At 36.7% G+C, this 16,474-nt stretch overlaps 1 protein-coding gene across 2 annotated transcripts in view; it reads left to right on the forward strand.

Moving 5' to 3' along the window:
* Positions 1-9,491: 9,491 nt before the first annotated feature.
* Positions 9,492-16,474, forward strand: part of LARS1 (leucyl-tRNA synthetase 1) — a 55,180-nt gene continuing 48,197 nt past the window's right edge. Inside the window, exons 1-4 of one of the 2 annotated variants that reach the window (XM_074212695.1) lie at positions 9,495-9,702; positions 13,935-14,053; positions 15,705-15,792; positions 16,129-16,209. In XM_074212695.1, coding sequence (XP_074068796.1) covers positions 9,697-9,702; positions 13,935-14,053; positions 15,705-15,792; positions 16,129-16,209 — 294 coding nt within the window. In that variant the 5' untranslated portion in view covers positions 9,495-9,696. Of the gene's footprint in view, positions 9,703-13,934; positions 14,054-15,704; positions 15,793-16,128; positions 16,210-16,474 lie in introns of both variants that reach the window. The other variant, XM_074212694.1, reaches the window with a different exon arrangement.

Raw genomic sequence — 16,474 nt, forward strand, 5'->3', positions numbered from 1 at the left:
TCCCCGACCCCCCCCCGTCCGCGGGCCTCCGCGCCGCCGCGCCCCCCCTACACGCCCCCTTCACTGCTCCCGGGCCCGCCGGCCACCGGGCATCTCCAGAGGCTCCAACCTACACCCCCGGCCAGGGCCTAACAGGAACTAACCCAAGAGCCCCGCACACAACCTAGCCCGACTGCGCAGGCGGGCGGGACGTGGCGCCCGAGCAACATGGGCCCGGGCCAATGGGAGGCAGAGGGCCGCGCGGCCGCAGCCAATGGCAGCCGCCGGCTCTCTCCCCTCCCCGCCCTCGGCCGCCGGGCCCGGTTCAGAAGGGGGGATGCAGCAAGTTAGGTGGAGGGGACACGTGAACTCCTGGTGCAACATGGTATCTTGGAGAAGGTGGGTGGTGTGGCTCTTAAAGGGGCCGTGGCGCCTTTTCCGGAGCACGCTGCCGGCCGCTGGCCGCCTGCTGCGAGAGCGGACCGAGCCTGGGGGGAGTCCGGCCGAGAACCCGCACGCTCGGTGACTTCCTCTCTGTGTCCTGGAAACGCGTAGCCCTGACCTGGAGTGACTCAGCTCCGGACCGAGCCGGTAAGAGTGTGCCACCCGCTCGGGCACGCTCCCTCCCGCCAGCACGGGATGCAAAATTGTACTTTTTTTGTACACACCCACTTTTTTACACTTACACACGCTTCCGATTTTTTTTTTTGTGCTCCTACAATCAAATCGCACAATGTCACATGCAAATAATTATCCGCCGGACAAATTACGGAATAATTTTTTTTAATTTAAAATAATGATTTAAATATTAAAATTTAATGATTTGAATATTTATAAATTTAAACAATGATTTGAACGCCGGACAAATCACGGAATAATTTTTTTTAATTTTTAAAAAAAATGATACTTCGATGAAAAAAAGGAAGGCATGGCGGTACTGAGGAAGACCCGAGAGAGTGCTCTCCCCTGGCCGCGCTGCGCGACTGCCTAAACGACCCGTGAGCAAGTCGTCCCTGGGTTTGGATCTCCAGCTGCCTTCCCAGCTCTGAGCTCTGTGCTCCCAAGGCTCGGCCATCCCCTCAGCAACACACCCGAGTGTCCTCACACGCCCCGACCTAAGGAGGAACATCCAAAACTCAGTATCGTTTTCAAAGAAAATCTTGATCAACAAAAGGACTGTACTGTGGGGGATAGGGGAGGGAGGGAAGATTAAGGGGGAAATTGTAAAACTCAAATAAAATCTTTAAGTACAAAAAAAAAGACTAAAAATGAAAATTAAACAGTTGAGGATCTAGGTTTGTACTAGGTTAACCATTCATTTTTGAGGTGTTGAAGTAACTTGTTTGGGGATCACACATGCAAACTGGATGTCTAGATGCTAAACCTGTACACTTGCACACACACATACACATATATATATGTATACACACACACACACAAAGTATGATTTAAAACAGTGAGACAAATTTCATAAGCCTCAGGGAAATCAGTTTTTGATTTCTTTGCTTCATTTAAACTGAATTTCATTATTTGAATTGAACTGAATCACTGAAATGTACTCTGATTATATATACCTCACCAAAATGTTTCTTTTCTTTCTGTTTTTTTTTTTTTAGTTTTTGCTAGGCAACGGGGTTAAGAGGCTTGCCCAAGGCCAAACAGCTAGGTAATTATGAAGTGTCTGAGGTTGGATTTGAACTCAGGTACTCCTGACTCCAAGGCCAGTGCTCTATCCACTGTGCCACCTAACCACCCTGTTTCTTTTTTGTTAATTTTTTAAATTGTTAAAAAAAAATTTAATTTTTAATTTTTTTTTTTTTAGTTTTTGCAAGGCAATGGGGTTAAGTGGCTTGCCCAAGGCCACACACCTAAGTAATTATTAAGTGTCTGGGATCAGATTTGAACTCAGGGCCTCCTGACCCCAGGACCAGTGTTCTGTCCACTGCGCCACCCAGACACCCCCTTCTTTTTTTTTTAATTAAATATTTTATTTATTTTAGGTTTTACAATTTTTCCCCTTCTGTTTCTGTTCCATACTCCTTTTTTATCTTTTGATTCATTAAATTTGAAAGACATTTATTGATCACCTACTAGGTGCAAGTCTGCTAGATCTAGGAAATACTAAGAGTGTCTTTGTTCTCATGGATTTTGTACTCTATCTGGAGAGATAAACTAGAAAGACAAATAATAGCAGTATAAATTGGACTATGATTGGAGGGCAAAACAGGGGCACAAAAGTTCAGGGAACAGAGATTATTTCTGGCAGGAAGTGAAAAAGAAGACATCTTCCTTTTATTCTTTATTCTTTCTTTTCCCTTCTATCTTCTTCTCAACAAATTAAATGGAACAACAGACACAGGCCTTCTGAATTTACAAGAAATTCCTTCCACACAGCCAAGAAAGTAATTTTCCTAAATTAAAGATCTAACCATGTCATCTTTTAATATATCACATTGGCTCCCTATTGCTGATAAGATCATAAAATTCTAAGTTCTTAGGATCTATAAGATCTTAGGATCAGAGCTAGAAGAGATCCTAGAAAGCATTTAGTCTTCTCCATTGTAGATGCTTAATGTCAGAAGGTTCTGAGGTAAAGCAGAAACTAATCAGCTCTAATCCACCGGATTTAGAATTTTTGAATTTACAGTCACCCCTAAATCTTGTAGAAATGTAGGATTAAAACTACCCTTTTCATCTTTGTTGACTAGATTGTGTACAAACTGAATTGAGTGTGAAATGGGGCCTGCACACTAACTTGTATCAATCAAGGCCATTGTGTGAGAGATTAACAATTAAAGTGATTTATATTTATATTTTTGGATTTTTTTTGAAGAATTTGAAAAGTTTTGCCTATTTCTTTTTCTTCTTTTATTTTTATTTTAAAAAGGTTATTATATAGGATGACTTTCTGAGAGGGAGAAGGGGAAAATACAGAGGAAAACTTAGGGAATGGAAAAAGTCAAATGTATCAATAAAAATTTATCTTATATTTAAAACAAAGTACGGTTCACATGACCTTTTTTACAAGAGACCTTTCTCAATTCCCTTAGTTATTAGGAGGGTTTCTCTCCCTAAATGTCTGTGTACTAATTTGTATATACCTTGTAAATATAGAAGCAACATATAGTGGCCTCAGAGTCAGTAAGACTCAAAAAGACCCAGATTCAAGTGTTGCTTCTGATACATCCTGGCTGTGTGAATCTAAGCAGAGCTCAACCTCTCAGCGTTTCACACAGTTATCTAAGAATCTTTATTGAAAAAAAGATTTCCTCATTAGTTGTGTTCCCTTGTAATGAGATCACAGTCTAAAAAAGAAGAAGAAATCCTTTTTTGTTAAATTCTAAGTTCTTTGTATTTATTTACTTGTATGAGTATATCTTCTTTCTCAGTAGAGCATTTGAAGAAGGTCCATTTTATTTTTGTATTTGGATACTCAGAATCTATTATAGGACCTTGCACATCATGGGGGCTAAGTACTATTAAATTGAATTAAAGTGTCTTATTTTAATAGATTATGCTTTAAGTTGATTTTGGAAATCATAGAGAAGAAATTGTCTTCTTTTATAAGGGTATAAACCACATCTTAGCTTTGTATCTTCTCTGCAAGAATCTTCTTCAGTTTTCCTTCAATCAGCCAGCTAGTTTATGACAAAACGAGTTAAATTCAATTCAGCAAACAATTAAGGTTGACACTATGCTACATGTTAAGAATTAAAAAAGAAAGACTGATACAGTTCCTACTCTGGAAGAGCTTATTCTATTAAGGGAGGAAAAATGATTCATTGCATGGATTTAGAATCATAGAACCTGTTTTCAAATCTCAGTTCTTCTATTTATTACTATGTACCATTTGAGCAACTCACTAAATTTTCTGCACTTGTTTCCACATCTGTAAAATGGTAGTGTTAGACTGGATAACTTCCAAGGTCTCATCCAACTGTGAATTTAGGCTGAACACAAAAAAGTGATGCACAAAATAGAATCTGATTCATTTACCTCATATACAGCTTTTCTGCATTGGTTACAAAGAAGCCAAATATTAGCTGATGCTGGAGTTTGTTAATAGGAATTGTTTCTGCAGTAGTGGTGATGGATCGCAGAGAGCTAATTCCAATCCCCTGGGAACCAATAACCTCCTATTTTGCATTCACATTTTAACTTGGGGTCAAGGTTGTATAGCTAGTCTGTGGCCATGGAAGTAGGTTGGCCATGCATGATACTGAGTCTTACCTGTTTTCATCGAAAGGCAACTTGGTCATTTCAAAGATAGGCAATTATATTTATCATACTAGTCCTTGCATTCTCAGCTGCTGACCTAATAGCTAGGCATTTGTAGAAATTGAATTGCAAAGCATGTGTAATTGGCTTCCTCACATGTCACACCTCTTTTGGCATATAGTATTTTATTTTTTCCAATTATATATAAGAATAGGGTTTTTTTTTAGGTTTTTTTTGCAAGGCAAATGGGGTTAAGTGGCTTGCCCAAGGCCACACAGCTAGGTAAGTATTAAGTGTCTGAGACCAGATTTGAACCCAGGTACTCCTGACTCCAGGGTCAGTGCTTTATCCACTGCACCACCTAGCTGTCCCCAAGAATAGTTTTCAATATTCATTTTTTTATAAGATTTTGAGCTTCAAATTTTTTCCCTTCTTCACTCTCATTCCTCCCCCCTCCAAGATGTGGAATCATCTGATTTATGTAATCAATGTAAACATATTTCCACATTAGTCATGAGAGAACAAGCACCTTAGCATTACTTAGCTAAGGTGAATTCTAGAAATCCAAAGATTAATCCTCTGATCTTTTTCTCCTGCCTTGGAGAAATTGCTCTCCTGATTGGTGACTGCTTATCCCTGACCACTAGTTTAGAAAAAGCTCCAGCCATACTTCATTTCACTTCTCCATATCCTTACCAGTTCTCTTGCTCTGGTAGGATCCCCCTTCCTTCCTTCTACCCATCCTCATAAACCATAATCAAATCAACTTTGCCATCATCCTTCAATGGTAATGCGCCAATGGCACTATCAACAATCTGCTTCTTTTTATGGGCCTAGTCACCTTCCCTGTAACTTTCTGAAGTAAAGACCCTTCTCCCTAGCCATCATTCTGCTTTGTTTGTTGTCTCACCCTTTAGAATTAGAGCTCTTATGGCATTTAGCCATTTGTATATAATTTATAGTCAACCTGTGATCCATGAAATATTAATATCCCATGGAAATAAATTAAACTCTCTTGAATTTTCAAACCAGAAAATTCATACTTTAAGTCTGCTGACTCACTCTTTTGTCTGTAGATTGTCATCTGGCTTGACTTTTAAAAGCTGCTATTTCTCATGTTCTTGAGATTTCAGTTTTCAAACTTTATGCCAATAAGGCTGTAATCTTCTCATGCCCTTTACTGTTATTGGACTCATGCTTGCATTATTATCTGAGTCCTTTTGTGGTGGGTACTATTGTAACACAAGGGGACTTGAGTGCTTTCTGTTTTCATGTGCTTAACTTTTGTAAGAGCATAGTAGGACTATACTAGAAATTGAAGCAGCAGTAATGACAGCAGGAATAGGATATTCAGAATACACAGGAAGTATTTTGATAATTCAAGAGTCACATTTTTCTCTGTGAAGCTATGACACACCAGGAGAAGCTCTTTGGAAAATCCTAAGCATGTGGACTGTGAATCTAGTTTTCAGATAACGATTTATTGTTGTTTATGGGAATGCTTTTGATTTGGGGAATTAAAAATTTCATTATTGTAGGAGAAAAATAGACAATGAGGTGTCATTAAAAACTTGAATATCCCAGTAATGGGTCATAGTATATGTCTGGTTATGAGTACAAAAGACTAAACATAAATAGCTTTCCCACTAATTTACATGACTCTTTGCTCCTGGTCTTGTACTTTGGAAGATGTCTAGTTTTTTTCATTAATACAAAGCCCATCCTGTTCTCAACTACTTACAATGTCATAAGAATTAGAGTAGGAAGGAACTTCAAACATCATCTAGTTCAACCCTCTCTATTTTCATATGAGGAAATTTGGACTCAGAGAGAAGTAGTTTGTCCCTGATCTCAGTTTATAAATAGTTCTTCTCCACTGACCTACTATCCTAAAGGAAAAATACAAAAAAATTGCCGGATAGTTTTAGTAACTGAACCCACATGTAACTGGAAGTACTATTTATCCTACTTAGTCTGTATTATTGAGATTCTTTCTCCTTTATTATTTTAAAAGCCTCTGTACCACTCTAGAAGTAAATAGGTAGTTCAGTGATTAGAGTGCTGAGCCTGTAGTCCAAAAGTCTCAAGATTTAAGTTACTTGCTCGTTGTGAGGTCCTGGGCAAGTCACTTATTCCTGTTTGTCTCAGTTTCCTCATCTATAAAATGAACTGGAAAAGGAAATGGTAAACCATTCCAGTGTCTCTGCCAAGAAAACCCTAAATGGGGTTATGAAAAGTTGAGCAGGACTGAAACGACTGAAAGCAAAAGTGCCACTCTAGGGGAGAAGAAGCACAGAGTTGGAGAAGAATAATGGAATGCTAAAGTTATAAACTCTCCTAATACAACAAAAATAGTGGATGACACTCCTGCCCTTGAAGGAATTTGGAATCTGAAATGAAAAGACAAGATAAACATACAAGAAAAGCACCTACAAAAGGACATAAACAAGCTAAAGCTAATTATGATTTTAGAGACCTAAATATATAAATGCTGATTGACTTTTGAATTGAATAATGACTGATGAGATCAATTTGAAACAGAGCATGGTTGGAAATATTTTTTAAGCTCAATTTTGAATGAGAGGTAGGTAATATAACTGGAGGGTAAGTCATATTGATGATAAAATGTACATGTATGACTACAAAAAAAATGAGAAGGCACTGATGGGCTGTGTGTGTGTGTGTGTGTGTGTGTGTGTGTGTGTGTGTGTGTGTGTGTGGTGTGTGTATGAAAAAGTATTTAATAGGCACTTACTGTGTGCCAAACCTTATTTCAATTAAACGAAGACACTATTTATTAGCTAGCATTAATGTAATACTTTAATGTTTGCAAAACACTTTTCAAATATTGACATTTTGTTCTCATATCAACCTTAGTTAATAGTCAATAAATATTTACTAAATGCCTACTTTGGGTCAAGCACTGTGCTAATTGCTGGAAATACAAATATAAAACATAAAGACAGTCTCTGGCATCAAGGAACTTATAATCTAATGGGAAAGTTGAAAAAAGTGTTTAATGTCCTTTCTTGTGTTTATCTTGTCTTTTCATTTCAGATTCCAAATTCCTTCAAGGCCAGGAGTGTCATTCACTAAAAAAATAGATGGGGAGGGGGGAAATGGGACTGTAATAATGTCAATGAAATCCAGAATTCCAAAATGAGAACAGTTAGAGAAGCCAAAGAATTCCAAGATGAATATAGTTTTGTGGGAAAAGAGGAAATAACTGAGAAGATAAGTGCTTTTATTATCTCCAGTTTACAGATATGGAAACTGAGGCAGATAGAGGCACAGCATCACCAAACTAGTATATGTAGTCTTTAACCAGTACCTGAAAATTTTGAGACTACAAGGAAACAAATATTAAGGCCTACTATGTTCCAGGGATCATGCTAGGTTCTTTATAAATGTTATCTTATTTGAGCCTCTCAACAGGGAGAAGTAGGTACTATTATTATCCTATTTTAGGGTTAAGGAAACTGGCAGGCAGAAGCTAAGTGATTTGCTTGGTTACACAACTAGTATCTAAGGTCAAATTTGAACTCGGGTCTTCCAGACTCCAAGCCCCTCATCCTATCAGCTGAATCACCTAGCAACTTCCATAGGTTGACTAATTCATTACAATGTTGATGGTTGAATCCCTCTAAAATAACAATATCTTTATATAATCCTATGGGAAGAAATCACTGGATTTGGAGTAAGAAAGTTATCTTATTTGACCTTCAGAATAACTTTGTGAAATAGGTATCATAGGAATTTTGTACCCATTTTATAGATGAGGATATTCAGGCTCAGAAATATTAAATGACTTGTTGAAAATCCAAAAAGCAAATGAAGCACTGTGATTCAAAGCCAGGTGGTCTTACTCCAAATCCAATGATCTATCTGTAACCTCTTTGGGACCCAGTTTTCATATCTGTATAATGAGGGGGATGGAGTAGATGATCACTTTGATCCCTTTCAGGTTTTAAGTCTATGGTCGTAAACCTCTAAGCAATAAACATTTATTAAGATGGTGAGAATTGGCCTAAGTCTTGAAAAGGGCTGTGTAGTATAAGGGTTAGAGTGTTGACCTTGGAACCAATGATTCGGGTTCCTATTCTGCTTCCTTTGTCTACTAGTTATGTGACCATGAACAATTCATTTTACCTCTGTTGCTTCATCTATCTGTCAGGATTGTTATGAAACTGAAATGTGATAACGTATGTACCCATTTTATAGATAAGGAAATCCAGGCTCAGAAATATTAAATGGCTTGTTGAAAATCAAAGCAAGTGAAGAACTGTAATTCGAAGTCAAGTCTTCTTACTCCAAAAACCTGTGCCCTACCTGTGTATGAACTCTTATTTTTTATCTATTAATTTACATTTTTATTATTAGTATCTAAAAGAAAACTAGCTGGAGATGAGGAGGGAGTGTTTTCCAGGTGGAAGGGATAATCCTTACAGAGAACAGTATGATTTATTGGAAAGCAGAATACTTGAAGGAAGATAATGAAAACAATGGAAAGGAAGATAGATTTGCCAGATTGTGGAAGGTTTTGGACAGGAGGCTTAAAAGTTGTATTTATTCCGAAGGTAACATGAAGCCTCTCTGGAAGGGTTTGATCCACCAAAGTGATATGATGAGATGCTCAAGAGAAATGAAAGAAGCAACTTTTTTTTCTAGGCACACAGGTATACTAAGCAGTCAGGATTCAAACTTTGCTTGTCAAATTCAGTGTGCTTTCTACTGGGGCATGAGTGACAGAGGAGCCTCATAGTGTTTCAAAGAATACTGAATGAAAGGAGATCCCCATGGCTGAATAATCCCAGGCCTTCAGACACCAAAAGCCTTGGAACATAGTAAAATCTTATGGTCTATGCCAGAGAATTGTTGCAGGGCCTGAAATAATTGCTGTGACGCTTGAGTGCCTCAATTTCCTCATCTTTAAAAATGGGAAGAGTTGATAAATGCTTGTAAATGTCTAAATATCAAGCTGCTGAATAATAGCGAAGATAAATATTTGTGGGAAGTGGTAAATCGTAATTAGCGCCTCAGTCTAGGAAGAGTAAAAAATACCACACTTTACAAGAGCCCGCCCCTCTTCCTCGGGGGGTGAAAAGGTTGAAGTTTGAGAATGGCATCATGGGATTTGTAGTAGACGTTGCCCTCGCCAATCCTTGTAGACGCCGGTGTAGTTCCTGTCCTGACAGGAGAGAGAGAGAGCCCACTTCCCTCTGGGAAATGTAGTCAAATAGCTTTCAATGACCGCCGACTCTGACAGTCCCGAAAACTACAATTCCCAGGAGACTCGGTGCAGTGCCGCCTTTTAGAAGGTTGAGCCGGAGGAGCCGGGGTTTCTGCTTTGGTCGGTGTGGGTCCTGTGTGCGATTGCCACGTGAAAGAGGGTGTCGGAGGAGAAGGCGGAGTGGGGGTTCTGGCCGGTACTTCCTCAGAGCTTGCGTGGGGGCCCTCGTTGAATTGACTGAGGCGTGCGGGGACTCTGCGCGGTGCGCCATGGCGGTGAGTCGGGTTCCTTCAACCTCCACTCCCACCAGGCCCAGCCCGGCCCAGCCCGCCCCATCCAGGCTTAGCTGCCGGCGCCTTGGGTCGAGGCCTCGGTCTAATTCGGCGGCTCCCTTGTGGCGACTAAGCCCACTTTATTTACAAAGAAATTGTTGAAAGTAATCAGAGGAAAAAAAAAGGGCAAATTCAAATTCCGATTTTCGGACATCGTGTCCGATCAGTGCCAATCATTGCCATTCTCACTTAAATTAAATCAAGAGTCGCTTGGTGACACAAATAGTTCCGGAGAGCTCCATAGACATATGGAAACCCAGACTAATCCTCTGAGGTGACTTGCCATCTCAGCGTCTCTTCTGGATCCTGGGAGTTGTCGTGTTTTATATTATGAGAATCTTGATTTACGTTCAAGTTGATTTGGTGTCCTTGTGGAAAACGTTCAGTATCAGAAACTCCCCTTTTTGGTTTAACAAGGGCAACAAAAATCAGTAAACCCCTAGGTAAAATATTGGAATTTATTTTTGAAATATCTTTGATTATCAGATGAGAAATTTTTTTCTCTACATGGAACATAAGAAAAATAAGTTCAATAAAGTTTTTGAGAATAATTTCAAGAGCAACAATAACACAAGTAAAAGACTTTTATTTTAACCTAGATGGGCATCACTGAAGGAAGAGTTTCATTCAAAGTGTTTTATGAGATCATAGCATTTTGTCCAGTTCAATCTTCTCATATTATAGAAATAAAGATATTATGACTTGTTAAACTAGTAACTAAAGAGGTAGAGCTAAATTTTGTTTATAGGTATTCTGACCCAAATCCAGTGCCCTTTAGAGTTAAAATCTTTAAAATCAATCACTTGTTTCCTTTTTTTTCTATATTGAAGAGATGTGCCTCTTTAATAAAATTTTTCCATCCACAGGTCATTGATTACAAAATTTTTAGAACTGGATGGTACATTAGAGCAGAAAGGCTTAGGGCCAGGAGTCAGAAAATTTGATTGCAGGACCTCACTCCATTCCAACTAGTCATATATCTTTGGCAAAGCATTTAAACTAATTTCTTAATTAAATTAATGAAATCTTTATTATTTGATATGTTCTTAGAGTGAGACAAAGTTTAGATAACGGGCCCTATCCTCAAAGAATTTGTAGTCAAGGTATAACAAATATAAACAATTATCAAAATATGAATTTTAATATCATGAATATACACTAGAGATAGAAAGCAGTGCCATGTGATAGCCAAGGGGAAGGACTTAATGGCAGATTTATGGAAGGCTTAAAACAACAGGTGACATTTGAGTTGAATTTTAAATCTGTAGGAATTCAGTAGATTAAGATGGATAGGGAATGTATTGCAGGTCCAATGAACAATGTAAATAAATCCTTGGATGCAGAAGACTACAGATTAAATTTTGGAAGTATTACTTTGGGCTCAAGTTTACTATGTATGAAGGGTAGTAATACCAAACAAAGTTGAAAATGTTGGTAAATTGTCTCCGAATTGTGGAACACCTCGAATTCCAGGCAAAGAGGATTGAACTTCATTAAATAATCAATAAAGAATCAATTCTTATTATGAGTATGAAAAATAAAACTAGAGAAGAAAATGGTACTGGCAAGATTCTTGGCAATAGATTAGGTATCATGAGGGTCTGTACTAGCTTGATGTCAGGGTGAATAAGAAGTAGAAATGGATGCTAGAAATTTTGTAAAGTGATCACAGTAGGATCATGAAGAATCAAATGTATTGAAAAATGAAACAATTAGTAATATTTGAGTACTGATTATATATGAGAGGTAAACTGAAAAAGTCAAAGTGAATCCAAGGTTAGGTAGGACTAGAGAGACTGAATTAATTATGACATCTAATTTAAATGAATTAAATTAAATCAGAAGGAAGATCAGATTTTAGGGAGGAAAATTAATAGATAAGTTTGGTTTTGGACAAGTTGAATTTGTAAGGTTGGTGAAACAGAAAAATTGCATGTGAAACTGTGAATCTCTTACATATGGATGGTTTCTTTAAAAAACAAACAAACCATAGTAGAGTTCAATAGACTGCCCTGCTTGCTGTGTTCTCCTGCTGAACTTTTTTTAATACTTTTTTTAAAAAAGTGATTTATTCTGTCCACTGAACAGACAATTAGGAAGATTTTTCTTTTCAAATGCTGCTCCATTTCTTGTTTGCTCTGAGTGATGCTGATAGTTAACATTATTATAATAGTTTAAGGTTTGTAAAGTGCTTTATATTATCTCATTTGATCCTTGACAACAGTCCTGTGAAGTAGGTGCTAATATTAACTCTGTTTTACAGAAGAGGAAACTTAGAGAGATTAAGTGTTTTTTCTCAGGTCCAGTGGTTGTAAGTCAGGGGCAAGAATGCAAACTTGATCCCTCTATTCACTAAGCTGCATAGCTTCCTAGCAGGGATAGTTGTTATTTTCATAGTTTCTTTTAAGAGTTCATCTCTTTTTCTCTCTTTTTTTAAAGAGGAGAGATCCACCGTTTCTATTCCATTTGTGGATAACTTCATTTTTTTCTTTCTTTACTCAATATTTACTATTATTCAGCATAAAAATCTAAAATATTTTAGTTGGATGTCGAATTTTGATACAGAGAAATAGCATTTGAAGACAGTATTTTCACTAGTCTCTTCCTTGAGCTTTGATTCCACATTGCTTAGGAGATATTTTAAACTGGATGTCTTATAGATGTCTCAAGATCTTTATGTTTCTCCTTTGATAGATGCAGTTATCTGTTAGGGCTCCACATTCTTTTCATAAAACTTTTTATGTCCTTAGGTAAGCATGAAGCTGCTCAAAAGCTTCGTGGGCCAGTCCTAGGGCTACCTTTATTGCCATTTAAGGAAAATGATCCCTTTTGAGAATGGTGGGGAACTTTTGTGGATACTAGTCCTTTCACACCCTAAACCTTCCCATATCCCAAACTTCCTCATTTCTGTGGAATGCACCATCATCCTCCAGGTTCTCTTTTCTTCTCCCCACATATTGTGTCAGTTGCCAAATCTTATCTTTTTCTGCCTCCAAAATATTTCTCAAATTAAACCTCTTCTTCCTCATACAATTAACACTTTAATTTAGGTCTATTTCCTCTCTCATTTAATTTATTGCAGAAGTCTTCTAATTAATTTCTAAGTATTCTAAGTATCTTCTAAGTTTCTAAGTATCTTTTCACTAATGCCAAAAGGAGTTTCTTCCATTTCACTCTATTCAGTCAACACCAGTGACTTTTTTTTGTCTTTAGAATCAAATCTAAACTCTTGTTTAGCCCTTCACAGCCTGACAACAGTGTAACTTTATCAGCTATTTGTCTTTTCCCACATTCTGTGATCCAGTAAAATGGCCTCTATTCTTTTGTACTAGTTGTCCTCATGCCTGCAATGCCCTTCCCTTCTGCCTCGGAGAATCCTGCTCTTCTTCAAGACTCAATCCAAGTTTACCTTTTTTTTACATGAAGCCTTTTCTGATTCCTCCAACTGCTCATCCCCTTTTCCACCACCCAATACTGTTCTACTTGTTTAGTATTTATTCTCTGTACTTATTTATGTACTTGTTTTCTCCTTTCCATTGTCTACTTCCTGAGAGAAGGGATTGTTTTATTCTTTGCAAATGTGTCTCTAGTGCCTGTCATATATATATATATATATATATATATATATATATATATATGTACATATATATATATATAGAGAGAGAGAGAGTAAATGCTTGATTGATTATTGATTGATTATATTGATGTTATTTTGCAGTAACTATCAATTTAGAGGAATATAATATCCTCATATTGAAGCAATTTAATAAGCATTTTTATTAAGTAACTGTCATGTATGTGCCAGGCAGGGTAGGGTGCAGGTACTGTGGACTATAAAAACGAATCCTTCCCTTTAAGCAGTTTATAATTAATATGTTTATTGATTGATTAACTTTATTGAAGGAAACAGGTTTATAGAAAAGTCAATATAAAATTAAAAAGTAATTTTGAGGCATTAGGGAATCAAGAAGGAACTAGATATTTAATGTTTATTGACTGATTGCTGTGCAGTGGCATGTGAAATAAGTCTTGAATGAAGCATATGATCCTGTTACTATTTGTATATCTATCAGCTTGATCTTTAAGATTAACTTTAAAAGAACCCTATTTTATAGTTTACAGGAGGTTCACTGAGGGATGGAGTAATTCCCCTAAATTTTGTTTGTTTCCAAAAGGAACGAAAGGGAACTGCTAAAGTTGACTTTTTGAAAAAGATTGAAAGAGAAATTCAACAGAAATGGGATGCTGAGAAAGTGTTTGAAGCAAATGCTTCTGATCCTGGGAGCCTGACCAGGTAACAAGTTCTGATAGGACTTCAAATAATGTTTCCCAAAACAGTATGCTTCTTGTCTTACGAGCCTTTCTGTGGAAAGGATTGAGGTACAATATAAGTCAGTAATGTTTAAGCTTAAAGGGCTGAGAGAGACAAGACACTTATTTTATGAAAACATTTTAAAAAAAATATTTAAAAGGTGTGGTTCTTCACTAATATTTTCTCTGGCTTGATTTTGTCAAATGAAAGAATTTTTAAAATGGAATCAAATTGAATGATAATTATCAGCAAAGATCCAAAATATGAATAGGAAATTGTTTTCTTGTTTTTATTCTTAAATACATTTTTTTTTAGGTTTTTTGTAAGGCAAATGGGGTTAAGTGGCTTGCCCAAGGCCACACAGCTAGGTAATTATTAAGTGTCTGAGACTGGATTTGAACCCAGGTACTCCTGACTCCAGGGCCGGTGCTTTATCCACTACGCCACCTAGCCGCCCCTTAAATACATTTCTTTAATGAAAATTCTTTTTTAGGAGAAAGAAACTTTGCTATTACTATACAATTCTACATATATTTGCAAATATAACTGATTAAAATGTTGGTTATTATACTTAGGTTATCTGGTGTAAAGATAAATTATAGTTAGAATGATCTAAGTTTAAAACCAGTTTATGGCCTGGGTTTCAGACAGTTCAAATCATTAAGTCATAAATGGGTGATAATCTCATTTGACATAGGAAATTTTTATGATTTGACTCCCTCTCAAACCACAGATCTTTTTTGTTTTGGGCTTTTGTTTTGGAGGTTATTGTTTTGGTACACAACTCTGATTTCCTTGGTGAAGGGAACTCCCATTGGGAAAACTCTCTTCATTAATACCAATGGGCAATTTCTGTCTTATTTAATAGCTTTAGAGAGTAGCCTGGGGCATTGAGATACTAGATATCTGGTGACAATAACATGTGTCAAAGTCAGTACTGGAGCCTGGTTCTTACCGATTACTAGACTGGCTTACTATCATGTTATATTCGTTATTCTTTATCCTTAAGAGCAGGCAGACAAAGTACTTGTTTAGATAGAAAATTTTGTATGGCTCTCTGGTTTGAGTTAACCATAAGTTATTTTGTTAAGTGATGAAATAATCCCAAAACTCTCTTTTTCTTCCTTTCTCACTCTCCCTTTTTTTACTTTTTTTCCTCCATCTCTCTCTCTTCCCCCTTCCTCCTTCCATTCTTCCCCTTCTCTTTCTGTCCCTTTTTCTATAGATATCACTTATGTATATGTGTGTGTGGAACATTTTGCCAAGCTTATGTTTATTTTATAAACCCCATTTTATAATCATTGTAACTCAGTTTTTCTGACATTCTAAGAATATTCATATATTTTGAAGTTTATTTACTTTGTTAAAAATGTTTTTGCTTCTTTTGAGTTAAACTTGCTAGGAAGATATTTATTACCTTTTTGCTACTAGAGTATATTACTTAATTTTTCAGTGAAAAGCAAAATTTGTTCCTAGAGAACTTTTTATTCCTTGTTAAATAATTTACTATCTTTGGATTAACAAATAATTTTAGATAAGCTAGTGAGAGACATCAATCCCTCACTTTGAATATAAGTTGAGTTTAAAAGCTTATTTTTTCTATGTATGTGTTGTTGTTTTTTTATCTTTTCAGCAAAAACAAGTATTTTGTAACTTTCCCATATCCCTACATGAATGGACGTCTTCATTTGGGTCATACGTTTTCTTTATCTAAATGTGAGGTAAGGGTATACCTCTCTTTGAATGCCACTAAGCACTATATAAATGTCAGCTGTTATTAGAAGAATTTTTTTATTTTAAATATCTTTATCCTGTTTTATTAAGAAAACTAATGTGCCCTGACATTTGTTTGATTGCATTTTCAGGTTTATGTTCTGTATGAGAGTGCAGAAAGAAAGAAAGAAAGAAAGAAAGCATTATTGAAATCTATTCAGTTCTGATAATCAGCTTTGTAGAATCCAGATGATATTTACAAAGGAACAAATATTGTTATGGGGGATTTTACTTTTTTGCATATGTTTATGAATTGTAATTTGAATTTTATTTTCTCTTTATAGTTTTCTGTAGGATATCAGAGGTTAAAAGGAAAGAAATGCTTGTTTCCCTTTGGTCTACACTGTACTGGAATGCCAATTAAGGTAGGGTTATATATGAGACTAGACTGGGCTCTTTCGTTAAAGAAAAAGTGATATTTCCAGTAATTATGAAATTATAGAATTGATTTGAATTTGTCAGTCTTTGAAAGTCTTTCAGAAATCCTTTAACACTAGTCTTTAACAAGTAGAACTCAATATGAACTCCATGATTTGCAAATAATTTTTATACCTTTTGGCATAAACTGCCAGTGGCATATACAAATTTGTGCATCATTATTATTAGTCTTAAATCTCTTTTACATTAGGT

The sequence above is a fragment of the Macrotis lagotis genome, chromosome 1 (genome assembly GCF_037893015.1).
Source record: "Macrotis lagotis isolate mMagLag1 chromosome 1, bilby.v1.9.chrom.fasta, whole genome shotgun sequence".
Classification (NCBI taxonomy): domain Eukaryota; kingdom Metazoa; phylum Chordata; class Mammalia; order Peramelemorphia; family Peramelidae; genus Macrotis; species Macrotis lagotis.